Source organism: Corvus cornix, chromosome Z (genome assembly GCF_000738735.6).
Source record: "Corvus cornix cornix isolate S_Up_H32 chromosome Z, ASM73873v5, whole genome shotgun sequence".
NCBI lineage: Eukaryota > Metazoa > Chordata > Aves > Passeriformes > Corvidae > Corvus > Corvus cornix.
Genome location: NC_046357.1, coordinates 66259804 through 66278323, shown reverse-complemented (window position 1 = coordinate 66278323; position 18520 = coordinate 66259804). Strand labels below are relative to the sequence as shown.

Sequence of the window (18520 nt, the reverse complement as noted above, 5' to 3'; positions counted from 1 at the left end):
GTCTTGGTAAAGAGACTATTCAGAAAAAAAGTACCACAATGAAATGCTGTTTTAGGGGCACTCAGTTCCTTTCCTGAACTATTTTGGGTGGGGAGGTTATATGAATATCTTAGACTGAATTTGTTCACTTGAATTTTTTTTTTTTGTGTGTGTGTGTGTTATTCTCCTAAGACCCTAACACAGCTCATGTTTCCATCTGGACACGAAGCAGTCATTTAAAGCGTCAGAGGCTAAATAAAAACAGACAGGAACCTGGACCTGAGACTTCCCAAAGAGATGAGGAAAGTGCTCTTCAAGTGTCCAAAAGCAGGTACTTGGAGCCTGTTTTTACTGATTTCTTACTTTGTTGCTTGGGCAGTCACAAACTACAGCAGTGTCTCAGTGTGCAACTGGTATTTCTTCTCCATTCTTCCTACTTTACTTGCTTGATTTTAAAATTACTAAAATAAAGTCTGATACAAGAAAGGAAGAAAGAAAGAAAAGTGAGGCATCAACTGAAGAATGATTGCACCAAAATGTAGTACCTGTGAAGGCTTAGTAGATACTAGAAGTAACAGGAAAACAGTGGAGGCTGAGAGTGTTCTAACTGAATCTGTACAATGGTAAAAATATTTGTATTCACAGCATAGTTTCTTGAGATAATATATCTGGACTTGTATCCATAATACTCTGTGTGGTCTTTGAGGAGGTACCCCTTCCTGACTTCTTGTTACAGTTGGTATATTGCAGTAAAATATGGTCTGACTGGTCAGTTTGGGAGCTGGTTACTGCTTGTCAGCTAATAACAAGTGTTACAGGGAGCCATATGTCTTCGAAGTAAAGCCTTTTTCTCAGACAATATTTTAAACCATCATATCTGATCTAACATCCTGAAAAAAACAAAACAAAACAAAACCACTTCCAGTTTAAATAATGTTAACCTGTGTAACAATTATCAGATGTGGATGTGAGGAGTAGTATGACTTGTGTACCATAACAGTTCTTACAGGACAGGGCTTGGAGTAATAATTTGCACTGGCTTCCATTCAGAATACCTATTTTAAGTAAATAAATAGCCCCTTTGTCCCTCAGACACACTGTGCCCACCCCATCCTGCTCCGTGTATATGTCTCCCTCTCATTCTTTTCCAAAGAAACCTACTTCAACCCCCGAAGCCTCTTTTGACAAACTGAAGATAACTTGATCATTTTCTAGGAAATCACTCAAGCTTGTTCCATTAGGTTTCTTTAAGCAGAATTAGTTGTGGGGTTTTTTTATGTGAGGTTGAGGCCTTCAGCTAGGTACGTGCTGCCTAATTTTTGTGTTTAAATTACTCTGTGGAATTACAGATAGTGTATTGCTGCACTGCACTGTCAATGTACTTCCCTAAGCTGGTTCAAACAGGTGAAGTGGCACCGTTTGATGCTGCCACAGCTTAAGAAATGCTGTGACTACTAATGATTTTCTAGTTGGTATGGGAGAGGACTTACCTGATGCTGGATGTCAAATTTTGGGCCTTGCAAAATTGTGTCAATGAGGTGTTGCTGTTACACAAGATGTTACATGGTGTTTTTAAGCAGAGCTAAGAGGAATGCTAAAATGAAGGCAAGGGAACAGGATATCAGCTTGGTTCTTTCCTTCCATGCACATCAACAAATGAAACAGGGTCTTCTGTTGTGGACTTTCTATGGAGTCTATGGATTTTCCTATCCTTCATCTCAAGACTGGCACATAGGACAAAACCCTCCAGTGCTGCCTTTACTATGAGATCACAAGGCAGACTCCTGCAAATAGATTGCATGTACTTTTTTCTTTGCTTGTATGTAATAGTTTCAGTTAATCTAAATTTTGTCATCTCAAAGATGAGAACTGAATGTTTGAGTTACTGCTATTACCCTACAGTAGTGGGGCAGTGCATTAGCACTTCATATTTAGCTGTTTGCTAATGTAATCTCTAGCTGATGGCAACTTCTTCACCCATAATGTGTTTATTGCCTTGAATTATTTTCCAGTCATGGTCTTTGTAATATCTGTATTTTCAATGATTATACAAATATAGTTTTTCATAATTCCTAAATTTGAAACTGTTTCTACAGTGGGGTTGGGGGGAAAAAGAAGCTGCTGCTTTTCTTACCCCTTTGTGGCTTTCAAATATGTAATACTTCAATACTTTCTAAATTTAAAATAACAAACTTAGAGAAATTTCAGACTTCTTTCCCATAAAATGGAAGTAAGACAGATATCATTTTATAATTGCCAAAGCAATTTTTCTAGTTGACATTTTTTTTCCTAATGAGGAGTTAGCCATTTTTAGATGCATTTAGTTTTCTTGATCCGTATTTCTGATGGCAAGCATGCATTACAGCACCTTATAATAGGTCATGAAAGAATTTCTCTGCTGAGATCACCAAAATTAGATGTATCACACTAAAAGATGTATCTTAATACCTGCTACAGGCCGGAACTTCTTGCATCTGAAAGCTCTGAAGACTTAGTGGAAGTGCCTAAGGTGGATGCTGTTGAGAAGGATGAGGAAATAATTGTTGAAAATGAGGGCCAGTCTGTATTAGAAGTGGAGATGCATGTGTCGCCCTCTGAGAAACAAAGTGAGACGGAGGTGAGCTGGATGGAATAGCAATAGCAGATAAATTTGGAATACAACTACAGTTTCTGTTAAATATGGTCCTTGCTACCTTGCTCCATGCAACTCTCAGCTCTTTGATTTTTTGCACCAGTGCTTCTTAAGAAGTGTGTCTGAAAAGTTAAGGCTAGTACAGAATTAATTTCAGGGAATATTTCACTGTACGTATTTTGAACAGTAGAGTTTATAGATCTTCAGTAAGGTGAGTTTCTAACTTGTCTACCATCCTAATTTTCTTCATTGATTTCTCCTAATAAGAAATTCCAGAGAACTGGAATAAGGTCAAGATCTGACCCAGTATCTCTAATTTAAATAAAAAACCTGTTTATTTGACCAAGTCAATAGCTGGTATGCTTCAGTGACTTCTCTTGGCTCTTTTTGCTTCTCCACTTAAAACTTGCCTGTTGGATTTAAACATCAAGTTTAAATCCAACTTCTATCTTCACCTTGTTAACAACTTGAATTTAAATTTCTGAATATTCTTTGTGCGTAGCAATGCCCTCTGGTTTTTATGTTCTTACTGGTGGATGAGAAAGTGGATCATACGTGTGTTGGGATCAAGGAGGGACTGCAGCATGCATGCGAGATGCACAAAAACTTCTTGTCTTGGCTCCTAACAGTGTAAGCTATGGTCAGAAATTTAGTGCAGGTGACAACAACAAACTAATACTCTGGTTAAGTTAGCTAATCTACATTAAGTTCTACCTTCTCAGTTCTGCCTTCTCAGCTCTAGGTATCTGAGCTATCTGCTTCTCATATTAAGCTGCAAATTTAGATCACATATATGGCAATTAGTGCTGGGGAACAATAGCTGGGCATACTCTTGACTTACAAATGTGACTTATTTTTTTAGGAAATGCCATCAGAACCTCTTAATGGTGAGGTAGCAGAAGAAACTGGTAAGACCTCACTCATGGCTGAAGGCGAAACAATAAATGAAGTTCCAAGTGGCGAATCAAAATTGCTGTCTGAGAGTCAAGGAAAGGAACCCGTAACGCTGTTTGTTCCATTAATCCTTGAGGCTCCAGCAAAACCTCCAGAAGGCACTGAATCAGAGAAGGTGAGCGAACTGAAACAAAACGTGAAGTCATTTTTACTACAAATTGTATGTATCTTGTAGGGTTTTTTTTTCTTTTGTTAAGTAAACAGATAGGAAGTAGTCCCTAACATTGCATGAAATTATTGGGAGAAGTAATAATTAGGCCAGATGATGTAAATCCATAAAGAGAATACACTAACATTTCTGTCTCAATGTGCAGAAGTGGGACTTACATGCATGTGATACCCAAAAGAAAGATATGTCTGCAGCAGTTTGTCTTGAAACTGCTGTTTCTCACTAAAATACTGCTTCGAGTGAAAAGCCACATACTTATTTTGTCTAGCAATTCTTGCCTGATGAGGTGTACAAATAATCATCTACTGCTAAAATGCCTTTGCTTTCAGAACACAGGTTTTACTGGTTTTTTATTTATAGTGCAAAAGCAGATTATTATATGCTAGCAAAATGATAATTACATTTGTCTAAAATAATTTTTTTCCTTGAGATTCATATCAGAGTGCTTTTTCTGTACCTCAATACTATTTTGAATAATTTGAAAATCAGAGAGCAACTCTGGATATCAAATGCCGGTCACAAAATAGTCTTGTGCAAAAAGGAGGAAAGGACTGTTTTGTCAAGCTATGTGTGTAGAATTAAAAGCCCACTGAATGCTGAAGTATCCTCTGAGGTTGCTAGCTAGGGGCAGTAGTTGTTCAGTGTCTTGTACCTTCAACTAATTGTCCTTTTGATTGTCTTGGCACCCTTCACCCATAGGTTTTAAATGAAAATGATTCAGAAATGCTGACTGAGGAAGTTACATCAGTAGAGAAGGAGGGCACTGAAGAACAGCAAGAACCTGAAAAGACCAGCACTGAAGATGCAGCTGCATCGGCATCAAAGGAAGAGCCTTCTGACAATGGCCTGCCCAACTCTGTGGTAACTGAATCAGCAGAAGAATCTGTTTCTGAAAACTTACCTTCCTCATTAGAAGATCAAAATGAGGAAGCAGGGCAGAACTCACAGGAGGCCCCTGCTGCCTTGAGTCAGAGCTCGTTGGTAATGGTTGAACTTGAGGGTGTTTCTTTTCAGCAGCCTTCTGGACAGGAAGCACAGAAGAACCAGTTGGAAGAGCCCTCAGAAGAGTCTCCAGAGCAGACGGATCACTACATGCAGACAGTGGCAGAGAGGGCTGCTGACAGCAGCTCTGAGGAAGCAGAAATTGAGGTACCCATTGTAGATCGGAGAAACTTGCGAAGAAAGGCCAAAGGCTACAAAGGTCCACCCAAGAAAAAAGGAAAGCCAGCTTAAAAATGAAACAGCGATAATTCATCTATTTATAAGAAGGCTATTTTGTGTAAAACATTAGGGTGTAACTGCACCATATCCAGCACAGGACACATTTGTTTAAAATTCTGGGTTAGATTTCCTCTTGAGTTCATCACCTTTCCTCAAGTTTTGGTTTGTTTGTTTTTTAAATTTAACCACTAGAAATTGAACTTATTCATAGTATGAAAATAAATAGCCAGTTTCCTCCCTTCATAATGGATACATGCTGAATAAATACAGTTGTGCTATCAAAGGGAACAGTTTGTATATTTGAGGTGGCAGTCATGGAATTAAAATGCAGTGTGAAATCCTGGCCCTGTCAAGGTCCCTTATATTGCTATAGACTTCCATGTCACTGGACATCACTCTAGATAATAGTTTTTTTTGATAACTTTGTGTTCTCTACTGTGAAGAAAAGGAGAACTGAAGAGAAAAGGGAAAATCCTTCTTTGCTTCTTGTTCCCTTCCCACAGGCTTAAGAGATTAAAAGAATGTAAGATTCTTCATTCTAGGTCTCACAGTGTACAAGAAGGTGTAGCTCAGTAGATCAATGCAACGTGAGCAGCGCTTGTCTTTCGAGAGAATCACTTGAAACAGCTGAATAGAACCCAGTGCAGTATCTGCCATAGAGCTTCCTGATAATGGATTTCTTGCGCAAAGATTAAGAGATGCCTACGCAGTAAGCTATTTGTAGCTTCCGAAGCAAGCATTTTGGTAAGCCCAAGTTTTTCCAGAGTTTATGGAATGTAGCCTCCGTATGGAATCATTTGAACTGCCTTCCTAACTACTTGCATGTGTTGAGTGGATAGTTGATTACTTGTTGCATTACAGGAGAAGGATATGACAACTCTTGATCTTGTTTTGGTCCGAATGGAAGTGGTTCTTTGTGTTTTCCAAATACTTGGCTGGTGCTGTGGGGTAACTATTAAGATGTTGTGTCTTCCAGGTGTGTGACTCCTGTGAGCACTGACATTTCAGGTGGTTGTGATATTCATTAGTGTGAGTGTTAGTGGGTATTTCAGCAAATGCTTGTTTGCCAAACTTCTATGCCTTTAGGAGTTAGTGGGTGATACCTTGCAAATACTTCTGGTTCCCACTTTTGTTTTCCAACTTGAGTGTAATTCCTGGGATGATAGCTTCCCAGTTCATGACTTTTCTTAAAAGCAGCAACCAAACTTTGCTGTATACAGGCAGGAATAAACCCAAACTTTTCATGCTTATTTTCTTTCTGAGGTTCTCTTGGCAAACCATATATTTAACTTGTCACACATACCTAAGTTACTCCTTAGTTCGCTATGTGTTTCTTTCCAATAAATGCAGCTCCTTTCGTATTTGGCTAAAAACTCAGAAATAACAGAACAATGATTCTAATAACAGGAAATTACACCACTTTTTGTCCTGTGTATGCCTTTTCCAAGATGAGTGAACTAGTCTTTCACAGTGTCTCAAAAACAGAGGAGCTAGGTTCACTTGAATAGTTGCAATGCTGTCTTAACTTTTATCCCTTCATGAAGGTAATGTAAAAATCTGGGTTTGGATTTTTATGCTTATACAGTTTAACTCTATTTATAAGATATTTTAACTATATAAGATACATTCATACTATTTTTTTCAGCTGATGAAGTACCATGCTCCTTTTTAGTCTGTTAAGGGCAGCTTATAGAAAAAAAAAACAAACAGTTTTTAAAAAAATGTGTGTTACCTAAACTCTAGATTCAGGGTGCGTGAGATTACGGATTTAAATCTGGGTTTCTTAAACTATTGCATGTAGCTATAGTATCTTATCAACATACATACAGATACTCTTTATGAACTCCATGACTGATAAATATTCAAGATCTTTTCTGATTGTATGTAAACATATTCAAGTGAACCTTAAGCATTTCTGAAACTCATAAAGCTTTTTATATAAAGCATATAAAACAAAATTTCTGTTATCTTCTCTATGGCTTCTCTTTTACTGCTGAGATTAATTGTTTAAAAAAAAGAAGTGGCTAGAAAACACATCTATTGCATAGCTAAGAATTGGGGATTTTTGAGGACTTGTGGCCTAAAATAGAGCAGTTGTATACAGTTTATTGCAACTCATCTTCCATTTTTAGGACAAGTTTACTGAAGATTAATCTTCTGAATCCTTCAATTGATACAAATGTATCCACTTTGAAAAAGTTAAGGATTCTTTTGCTTATGAGCTGTAGTAATTTCAATTACTTCTAGGTGCATTTTTGATATATAGGTGGATTTTTGATATATATGTTTATCACTTATAGTCCCTGTGAGGTTGGAAAACTGCTCATGGGAAGGTAATTTCACTCACCTGGCTTCTACTTTTCATGGCTAAGTTGGAACAATTTCAATTAGTGTCTTTCGAGACATTTGCAGAGTAAATACATAAATATTATGAGATTATGATATTAGGATAGTCTTGGTTTCTAATGAGAACAATAATAACATTTCTGATGTCATTTCAGTGAGTCAGTTTTAAATACTGAACTTAAATTCACATGTGGAAAGTATACCCTTGAGTAGGTATCTTTATAAATCTAGGGTACCTGGCATAATAGCTGATGAATATAGACTTTTACACAGAATGTGGGCAGTTGTGGTGCAATTCCAATTCCAATAACCAGTACAGTCTTGAAAAATGGACACTGTTCTAACAGTGATCGCAGCAGTACTTTGAACCAAAGGACACATTTTATTTCCACAACTTCTTTGGCATCAATCTTCCTCCAGTAAATGCGGAGTAGCAAAATCAAAATACTGACTTTAAGTAATAGTTTTTATTGCTGTACTGATTGTCCCACAGGAACAGTAGTTCAATACCTTATTAATTCTGTTACACTTATGTAAGGGAACTTGTTTGACAACTATATTGACGGGAGTGTTTTACCTTGGGGACTATTAACTGTCCTATTAACATCAAACTCTTAAATAATTTTTAAGATCTTATTGCACCAGCAACGAATGATTGAAACATCAACTTTATACAAGTTTGTACCAAATGTTATTACAACATGCTGTGGAACTATGTGTGAACAGTGAAAGCAAGCAGTATTATTTTTCAGCTTTATTTAGTCTAGGAATAGAGTTTAAAGAACATTAATTTGTGACTTCAGCCTTGCACTTAAATGGTAAATGGTTTTGTACTTGAATCCAATATTCGTTCAAATGTCTGTCTCGTACTGCTTCTTCCACATTCTCTCTGGGTCAATTTTAATTTAATGCAGAATTCTTGTTTGCTGTTCTCCTGTTTCATAGTCCTTCGCATGAAAGTGTATACATCTTATTTCAAAAGTGCTTTAACTTATTTCAAATTATGTCCAACCTTGCTGCTTTTCTGTACCATTAATTTGTAAATGTCAGTAATCAAATTGATCATTTACAATGTCATTGACACTATTAGCAACAAATAGGCATAAGTTTCAGCTTCCTTGCTTCTAAGTGACTGTTCTAAAATATTACTATGGGGATACACTTCTAAATTTATTTTCACAAATGTGGTGTTAGATGTTTTCTAAACTAGTGATACCCTGTTTATAAATCTTATTAAAGATGTATTGCTATTGCATAGTATTGTACATTGGTCTTGTTACTGTGTTAATTTTTCCTTTTTTTAAGTACTGTCTTTGCTGCTTTTGAAATGTTTTGGAGTAGTAATAAACTTTTATTTTGTGATTATTGTTTGCTTGGTTTTTGGGTCCTTTCTGCTATATAGGAAGCACATTTCAAAGTGGTTCAATTTGCTGGAACTGTCATTTTACAACCTATTTTCTACAAAAATTATTAATTTAAAAATCTCATGTCAATGAAAATAATTTTCTTTATCTTATGCATCAGATTTTATTTTTAAAAAGCAGCAGAATAGGCTCTTCTGAATGTTACAGCATGTATTCTGCTGTTTATATCAGTTATGCAGGTTGATGTAAACTTAGGATGTAGTTTGCTGTAGACAAGCCAACTAGAGGTGCTGTAACACACTCCCCTAGAGTGTGGTACATTAAAATGTCCTAAATGCGATTGTGTTATTCAGCCAACAAGTCATGTATTTATAGCACTAAATGTAATAAAGATTTTCAAAACAGTTGTAGGAAATTGAAGTATTCTCTTCATGTTGTTAATGTCCAGCAAAGACTAAAGCAACAAGAATTTTGCTTTATAAGAATACATGGAGGTTTATCTTTTCTGACAAAATGCCCTCTCTCTAAGCAAATAACTTACTGGTTTGTGACCCTCTCTTATTTTCAAATCACTTGTCACTTACACGAAGTAAAACGCATACTAAGTCATTAAGTCTGGACTGGCGCAATGTGTTAAACTAATGGAATAGTTTGTAACAGGTTGTAGTTACAGTTACTTCCTCTGTCAGATCGTGTAAGAGAAGTTACAAAGATGGTAAAAAGCAGCTAGCTTGACTTCCTGCTGGAGTTGCAGATCTGAAACATGACTGGAGAAGCACCTGTGATAGAAGAGCTGGAGCAGCAGTTCTCCCTGAAGAAGAGAAAGCTCAGGAGCGTCCTACCTTGCATACACATACCTGGTGGAAGGGGAGTGTATGCCACGAGTGGTTTAGGTTTCTTAAAGAATCACTGTCAAAGGTATTAGCAAAAGCAGGTTTAATATAAATATGCAAAAGCATGACTTAAAAAAGTTTTATAGCAAGATTCGCTCTATTACTTACTAGAGAGATGAAACATACAAAGGAAAATTGAATTAGGATCAATATAAAATTATTTACAGAGATAGAGGATGCAAAAGGGGGTGAGGGAGACCTCCTGCTGAGTCATGAGGTTCAGAGAGGACCCCCTTAATTTTGTAGAAGCATAGAAGATAAGGTTTGTTGGTAATTACACACTGAGAAAGAGCAGGACACGGACTGAAGTACAGTCATACAGGGGTCATACAGAAGTAGGGTATCACTTTTCCAGGACAAACATCCTTGTTCTGTTTCCTGAAAATAAAGCACAACACAGTACAGAACAGGCACAGGAATGGTGTTGAGGTACCCCCATGACTCCACAAAGCCCATGTACATATGTGCCCCAGGACCTGGACACCCCATCAGCTGGCTCAACACTTGTCCATCTTCCCTCCATCTCTCTCTTCCTTTTCACCCTACCCTTTATCCAAACCCCACTTGTGTGTGCTAACAGGCCAATTTCCATGCTAAGTTTGGAATTTTGAGGACCCTCCGTTGTCATTCTGTTCAACCACAAGCACCTATGAATCTTGGATGCTTCCTTCTAACTACAGATGGGACAACACAGCTTTCCAAACTCCCAATGGAGCGTGACAGAGTCCAGTCTTAGTTCTGGACTTTGTTAGTGGTTTATGCGCAAAGGACTTGGCAGAACTTAATCATTGACTAGTTTAACATCCGGGATTTACTCAACAATCACTTAATTATAGGTCTGAGATGGCAACACTTATACTGTACTTGCTACAGGGTGTTTAAATCAATTTACAGATGTGTGTGTGTGTATCTATAGATAGATAGATACATACAAAGATAAAGATCTCTGCTAAAGTTTCCCTTGAGTTCAGTGAAATACTCATATTGAATGCCTTTGCATTTCTGAAGGAGTGAGGGTTGAGCCTTAAGCAGTGTGGGGAGCTATCAGCCCAGGCCCCATCATCAGCTTTCGGCACTGGTCCTCTGAGTATCTCAAACTCTCAAGTTGGTGAGCTCTGGGAAGTGTTCCACTCAGAGGAGCCTGCTGTGGCCCAGGAGGGTTAAAAGGGCCTCACTTAGGAACATTTTTTTATAGGATTGCAAGATTATTGACTTTAGACATCAGTTAATCTTCATCCTGGCCATAAGTAATTACTGCAATTCTTCAAAAGTTCACTAATAATAATACTGTACCACTGGCTATGGCTCAGGTACGTAATGTTCCAAGACTATTGGGGATGGTTGATCATCTCTTGTGCCCCTCCTTGGTTAAGCATCAGAAGTTCCTGTTTATGGAGTGTTTCTGGTAAGCTCAAGGGGAGCTTAACTGTGCAGAATCATTAATCAAGGCAAAAACCTAATGAGATCATAGAGCAGCCTGTGGAGGAGGTAGAGGCCATGCGTCACTGCAGGATATAAAGATGGATTAAGACTTAGGGGTGCCCAGTTGGGCACAAACTGGAATATAAGAAATTCTATTTAAACAAAAACCAGTTTAAATCAGAAGTGGTCAAATGCTGGATCAGGTTGCTCAGAGAGGTGGTGGAATCTCCACCCCTGAATATACTCAAACCTGCTGTAGGTGACTAGTGCCTGCATAAACAGGAGGAAATTTATATGGATTTTACTTGTAATTAGTGCTAAAAGCTCCTTGGCTATGAGTGAAGTACTACTTAAGAATAAGAATATAAAATGGTGAGTGTGGTTATTTATAGTGATAAAATACTTCTGTTTACCACTACATTCATGACTGGAAGATTACCAATGCAGTTATATACAGCATTGCTGAAAGCTTCCAGTTTAGAATCTTTTATCCTTTATCTTTTAATCCAGTTTTGATCCTTTTATTTCAAGAATGCAAGCTAAATATATATTGATCAGCTGAGGCTTATGACCTTTAGTTTGTCTCCAATATTTGTTAAAGCCACCAAAATTGCTACAAATAGTTGTAGTATCAGGGCTGTCAGACCATTTTCAAATTTCGTATCTTTAAGTCCTTTTAAATTCATACATTTAAACTTACTGAAACTGTTCTCTTGCTTGAAAGTAAGACGCTACACTCTACTACATTTGTTCTTTCCATTAATGCAGTCGTGGAAACAAAGGGGGAAAGGCACAAGGTAGGGGGCAGGTGGAGAGTAGCTGCCCTTCTGGTTATCTTTCACCCCACACTCTGGTGGTGCATCCCCCACTCCTTTTCCAGGCCACACTGCGATCTGACAAGTTCTTGTTAGGCCTCAGCCATGACTGAACAGCACCGGGGCTCAGCTCCTCTTGAGCTTATCAGGAGCTAGCAAGCTCCTGTTTCCATAATAAACAGCCTTGGAAACTGTTTCTGTTGCCTGACGGCTGTAGCATTGTTGTGCTAACACTTTCAGAGGAAGTGCTGATGCAAACTGCGGCCAGGGTGAAACATTGTTATGACTGAAGCCCACTGTCTCTCGGCCCATAAACACAGGTCCAAAATAAAACCCCTTGAGCTCTCCTGAACTGCAGCAGGCTATGACCAGCAACCTCTCTCTCAGAGGGGCTTCTCAGAGCCAGCTAAATCTTGTTTGCTGTAGTCACAGGATTGCCGAACGATGAGGAGTCCTGGGCCGATATACTCACTCCTTGAGGCCCAACCCTTCATCCACTGAGGAGACACAAAAGCATCCAAGCATCCAGAGTATTTCACTGCCTTTGAGGGGAATGTTTCACAGGTACCTTGCACTGATTCTTTGTGTGCACGTATGTATGCATATGCTACAGCAAATCCGGGAGAAATGCTGCTTTCTTAGATGTTTAAGTACCTTAGATATCTAAGTTAGGCCTGTAAGGTAAAGACATAAGCTAAGTTTAATGTTGTCCAGTGTTCTTTTGCTAAGTTGTTAAGCTATAAGTTAGGTTAAGTCCTGTTAAGTGTTATTCCTCTGCTAAATTGTTAAGTTATAAGTGAAGTTTAAGGTGTAAGTTAAGCACAGTTAAGTTTGAATGCTGTTTGGCTTTTAGGCCATTTTCCTTTTTATCATTGCCCTTTCTATCCTTTTGTCACACACACCTAAACACACCCACCCCCACCCTTGATAGAAGTGAACCAGGAACTGTTTCAGTTGACTAATTTTGGTTTTTGGTTTGTTGCCTTGCTTTTTCCATATCATGCCTTAACTGTCTAGTAAGTAGTAGAGTGAACTTTGCTTTGTTGCGCTGCTGCGTAATATTAAATCTGTTCCTTTCTGGTGCCCTTGCCAGTGATTTTTTAAGCAATCTCAAACACTCGTATGTAACTCACGTGTTCCCAAGCCCATGATTCTGCAGGGGCAAGTATCAAACTTGGTGTTTAATTTCTAATGTCAGTCTGCAGTAGGATTCCAGCTGCAGCCTTCCAGCTCTTCTGCTTTCCCAGAAGTGAAATACAAATTAGCATGCCTTTAGTTATTAGTTGAACATTTAGTTATTACAGCAGGACATTGTGTGAGACAGTGGCTGTATTTTCCATCAGTGGGAATGTGAGCTAAATTAGGTACAACATACTTAAGCAAGGAAACTGCTACTGTAAAACCACCAAGAAGGTTTAGAGCCAATCCATAGCACATGAGCAAAGCATAAAAATTAAATCTCTTTATTTGGACAATGTTCAGCTGACCAAACATAAATAAAAAAATGTGAGCAGTTGTTTCTGGCTGAAGTTCCTCATCAGCTTGTGAGTATGCGGGGTCACTGTTCTGGAATGGCTGAAGGTTCCAAAGATCTTGTAAATTTGTGTAAAGTCCTCTTCTTTTGTAGGTGCCCATATCCAATGCTTGGTATCCAATTTAAACAAGTAGAATTGCATTAATACAGCCATCATTTTCCGGATTGTTAGTTACTTGGGCGTATTTCCCTAGGGAGAAAAGGGAATATATTGTGTACAAAACCTTGAAGTAGTTCATATGGATTAGATCTTCCTATATTTGCAAATTCAAACAGCAAGTCTCTAAAGTATAGGGACTCAAATGCATTTTGAAATCTAAATCTACCTTCTACTGAGCTGTAAACTTATGCTCTCAAAACATTATATTCAAGCTCTTTTTTATAAATGGACCATTTAGAGTTCTGAATAGATTAAAAAAAAAATTCTTAGGCTTCCTACTGTCCAAGTGAACCCCTCTGTTAAACGAAGTCAGTCTGATCCTATGAAGACCACAGAATCACAAAATATGCTGAGTTGGAAGGGATGCATCAGGATCACTGAGTCCAACTTCTGGCCCTGCACAGGACACCCCCAAGAATCACACCATGTGCCTGAAAGCATTGTTCAAATGCCTCATAAAATCTGTCAGGCTTGGTGTTGTGACTACTTCCCTTGGGAGCCTGTTCCAGTGCTCAGCCGCAGTCTGGGTGAAGAACCTTTTCCTGATATCCAACCTAAATCTCCCCGGACTCAGCTTCTTGCTGTTACCTCGAGTCCTGTCACTGGCCCTGAGAGTGAAGAGATCAGTGCCTGCCCCTCTGCTTCCCCTCGTGAGGATATTGAAGACCACAGTGAGGTCTCCCCTCTTCTCCAGGCTGAACAAAGCAAGTGCCCTCAGCTGCTCCTCCTACGGCTTCCCCTCCAGACCCTTCACCATCCTCATGGCCCTCCTTTGGACACTCTCCAATAGCTTTGTATCTCTCTTATCCTGTGGCACCCAAAGCTGCCCCAGCACTGGAGGTGAGGCTGCCCCAGTGCAGAGCAGAGCGGGACAATCCCCTCCCTTGCCCGGCTGGTGATGCTGTGCCTGATGCCCCCAGGACACAGGTGGCCCTCCTGGCTGCCAGGGCACTGCTGACTCATGTTCAACTTGCCACTGACCAGGACCCACTGGTCCCTTTCCCGGGCACTGCTTTCCAGCCTATTGTTCCCCAGCCCATACATACAACCATGGCTGCCCCATCCCAGGTGCAAAATCTCAATTGTTCATGGTTCACATGGTTAGTCTTTACAGACTTGTGGCATTGCTCAATGTGATACACAGGCAAACAAGCTGAGTCTTTGTTCTGAATTTCATCTGATTTGATTTTGGAAGCGCAAATAAAAGCCTCAAATTAACACTTAAAGCTTGTATTTTTAGAGTTGCTGTTAGCTGCTTCTGCTACAGCCCAAACCTAACTTTTAACAATGGATCAATTATTACTAGAGGCTGAGGTCTTAACAATACATGATGCAATGAAGACTAAAGACTTTAAAAAATAGTTCTGCAGTATAACTAGCTAAACTTACCCCAAATAACTTTGCCCCCTTGTGTCACAAGGCCAAGCTCACTCACGTTCACCTCAATGACGGTACCCTTAGTAATTACTCCCAGTTGTGTATACAAAGGAGATGATGGATTCTTTTTTACACCCAGGATAGGTAGGCAAAAAGTAGCTTTAAGTTCAGGATGAGTCACATGTGCCTTCTTGAAACGTAAGCCCTGTTTGATAAAGAGTGTTAGAATGAGTAAGTATTTGCTTTAAGCTCTCACAACTGATATGGTTAAACATTTTGAGAATTATGTCCTCATCTTTATATGTTTAGAGATACTGGGAAGAATGAAACAACTTAAAATACAGAATGCCATCTGCCTACTGTAGATTGCCAGACTTATTTTAAAATCTGATTAATGACAAGATAAAGCTTTCCATGTATGTTTTCAGGATGTCAATTTTCAGTAGTAGCCCAAGAGTAATACTTGTTACCTTGGACAATTTCTGTTCCATGAAGAAAGTATGGCAAAATATGAAATACTCATCTCCTGTAGCACTTTTTATCTAGTAACCTGCACCTCATAGAGGGTACTTCACCATTATGTACCATAAGTTTTTCTGTGTCAATAAAAATCTTTCCAAGGCTGCTGTGCAACATCATCGAACTAGTAGTGAAGTACAATCCAACAGGCAGCCTGCACAGTGACTGTTGATTCCTGTGAGGGAACAGGAATGGGTATTTGTATAAAAATAACACTATATCACTGAATCCAGCTCTTCTGCCTGTGCACTGCCAGGATGATAGAGCCCAGGCACTGTTCCTGCAGCTGTGTAAGTAAAGGTCAGGCTGGAGGCACAGCCTTTCCCTTGCATACAGTCCCGACTGTGCTTCAAGATTACCTAAGACAAAAGGAGGGAATTCAAAGTCCTAGAACAGAGTGGGCTTCTGCAGTTCAGAGAATCACAGCAGCTTGAAAAAGACACCTCCAGCTTTAAAAGCTATGCAAAGTACCTTTGATAAACATTTTCCCATGCTAATTTGAGAGCCTGTAGCTTTAACTTACTGGCATCATCTGAGTTACAGGAATAAAGGCAGGTATTTCAACACAGACTGTGACTACAGAGGCATCTCCCCACCCCCCATGCTATTAGAAGTTTATATTTTTGCAAGGGAACTAATAGGAATGTTCTACATAAGTAGTGATCAAGTACATTATCATACAAGAAAGTTTCCTCACCACAGAAAATCAAAGCAGTAAATCAAAAGAACTATCACTTAAATGTTCTTTAAGGCTCTAAAACATTACCATTGGTCGAATGAATCGCTCGTACTTAGGAGGCTTCCTAGTAAAGCCATCTCCAACAAAACAAACTTTTGTAACCATCCTCTTCCATGCCTTCTTCTTTCTCTTCCCTGTACGAATCACCTTTAAAACTTCTGTTTCTCCTTGTGCACGAACCTTTGGCACAGGAACCTCCCACTTCCCCTGGAAGGAGGGTAAAACAAAAAAAAGGTCAATATTCTTACATGTCACACAGTTAAATGAAAGGGGAAAAACCAAAGCATAAAATTAAGTTTCTGTAAGGCACAGGGGTAGACTATACTTGTTATGCAATTCAGAGCCACTTATTTTGATTAGCACTTAAAAGTTACAAAAATCAAGATACAGCATATGCTGCATTGTCCTAAACTGTGCAGTTACTCAAGGTTTCATGCTTTAATTAGCCTTTGCTTGAAGGCTGTTAGGGAACCAGGCATCAGCAACACAAAGTGGTCATTGTTACACGTAACTGTAGGTATCTGAACTTTGATACATTTACTTACAGCTTTTTCTTTTCTTTTTTGTTTGATCATGTTAGACAGGACCTTGGCCCGGGACTGGCCCTCTCTGTCCAGCAGGTATGCTGGTACAGCTCCTTTGGGTGTTTTTTCATCACTCTTCTGCTTTGTGTTTCTCTTCTCATGCATTTTAATGCTGCAAAGAAAGAAAACCAATATTAACAACACAAGAAAAAATACTTATTTTTAGATATATCCCTTTAATTTTTCTGTGTCAATAAAAATCTTTCCAAGGCTGCTGTGTAACACCATCAAACTAGTAGTGAAGTACAATCCAACAGGCAGCCTGCACAGTGACTGTTGATTCCTGTGCCTGCTCAAATTTTCCTTTAAGAGGTATTTGTAAAGAATTATGTATTTATATTTAAGGAATAATACTAAATAATTTTCAAGGTAAACTACTATCTTCACCTAATCTTGTCATTTCCTACTAGGACAGGAACTCAAGAAAGACATGCACCTCTTTAAGGAACTTCTGAATGACCTAAAGCGAACACCAAGCACTTTGAGAGACAGTAGCTTTCCTCTCTGGTGACAAAAAAATAACATTCTACTCCTCCTCTGAGATTTGATGCCAATGCTTACATATGTGAGGAATATGTGTTTGTAAAAGGGGCCAAGTTTTGTTAATTTTGAGGTCATTTACTGTGGGGAAGAAAAGACCCACAAACTAGTTAATAAACCCACTATCTTTAAAAGTAGCAGAGGAAAACAGCTATCTAGACTTTGAAACCAGCAAAAACAACGTGGTGAACAGGTATGACGTTCATTAGCAACTAATGAGACTGTTAACAGCTTTTATTTCAAGTTCTGGACAACAGGTAAAATTTACAGAAAATACTTCTATTTATCTATACTTGACATGGTTATTTATCCTTGAAGAGAGGCCTCACCTTCTGCTCAAATACTGTGTACGCTACTGTATATTTTCTATTAACCATTAAAAAACGCCTGCTGCCTCTTGCTACAGTAACACAGCAGCTGATATAATGCTCCAAGGAAATGCATTCACTTTTTTTGTCACGATTACATTAGTCACGATTACTGCTCATCAACACTTCTCTCGGAGAGAACTAGCAGTGGAACTGTTAACATTCATTTAAGTCCTCATCCTCCTGCAGCCTGACTTCTATTTAAAACCGTAACATGTGACCCAAGTAATAACGAGCCCTTTGTAACAATATCAACGTCTCGTCTCAGCCTTCAAGCGTCAGGATGACAGGACGGCATCAGAGAGGAAGCGGACACTCACGTCTTTTTCATCTGTATCTTCTCGGCATGCCGCTGCTTATGGTAGAGCTTCGCCTTCAGCCCGATCATTTTCTTGGCCTTGCGGGACCGCTCGTGCGCCTCCCGGCCCTCCTTCTTCCTCCGCTTCTCGTGGTAGTCCAGCCGGTAGCCATAGCGCTTGCGGTGGAGCTCGATGTGCTCGTTCTGCGGCTGTGGGCACAAAGGCAGCGCGGTCAGCGGGCACGGGCGCCCGCGGGGCGGGCACGGCGCCTCCGCCACACGCGGGGAGGCGGCGGCCCGACGGCGGTACCCCTCACTGCGGGGCCCACCCAGCCTTCCGCAGCCTCCCCGTCCCCGCCGTTTGCATCCCGCCGCCCCGGCCCCGTGTCCCGTGTCCCCAGCTCCCGTATCCCGCAGCCCCGGCTCCCACCATGTCGGCAGTCCCGCGGCCTCCTCCGCGGCGGAAAGGGCGGGCCTCTTGGGAAGCGGCCCCGGCTGGAACCTCTCGCCCGCGCCGCTTTGGTTCCTCCCGGCGGAGAGGCGGCGGTCCGCGCCCCCCGAGGGCTTCGCGGCTGGCTAGGCGAGACCGGGAAGAGGGGGAAAGAC

General features: G+C 39.9%; 2 protein-coding genes across 5 annotated transcripts in view; one reads left to right on the top strand and one right to left on the bottom strand.

Annotated features, from left to right (window-relative positions):
• Positions 1-9080, top strand: part of FAM169A (family with sequence similarity 169 member A) — a 38981-nt gene extending 29901 nt beyond the window's left edge. For all 4 annotated transcript variants that reach the window (XM_039567289.1, XM_039567290.1, XM_010392790.4 and 1 more), the window contains exons 10-13: positions 172-310; positions 2437-2596; positions 3474-3680; positions 4434-9080. In XM_039567289.1, the coding sequence (XP_039423223.1) occupies positions 172-310; positions 2437-2596; positions 3474-3680; positions 4434-4967 (1040 nt within the window). In that variant the 3' untranslated portion in view covers positions 4968-9080. The remainder of the gene's footprint in view (positions 1-171; positions 311-2436; positions 2597-3473; positions 3681-4433) is intronic.
• Positions 9081-13242: 4162 nt separating this feature from the next.
• NSA2 (NSA2 ribosome biogenesis factor) lies at positions 13243-18431 on the bottom strand. Its single transcript, XM_039567292.1, has 6 exons — positions 18345-18431; positions 17937-18124; positions 16670-16820; positions 16152-16331; positions 14879-15071; positions 13243-13519 (listed from the first exon to the last, which is right to left on the bottom strand). The coding sequence occupies exons 1-6, from the start codon at positions 18345-18347 to the stop codon at positions 13452-13454; spliced, it is 783 nt and encodes a 260-aa protein (XP_039423226.1). The 5' UTR covers positions 18348-18431; the 3' UTR covers positions 13243-13451.
• Between the last annotated feature and the right edge of the window lie 89 nt (positions 18432-18520).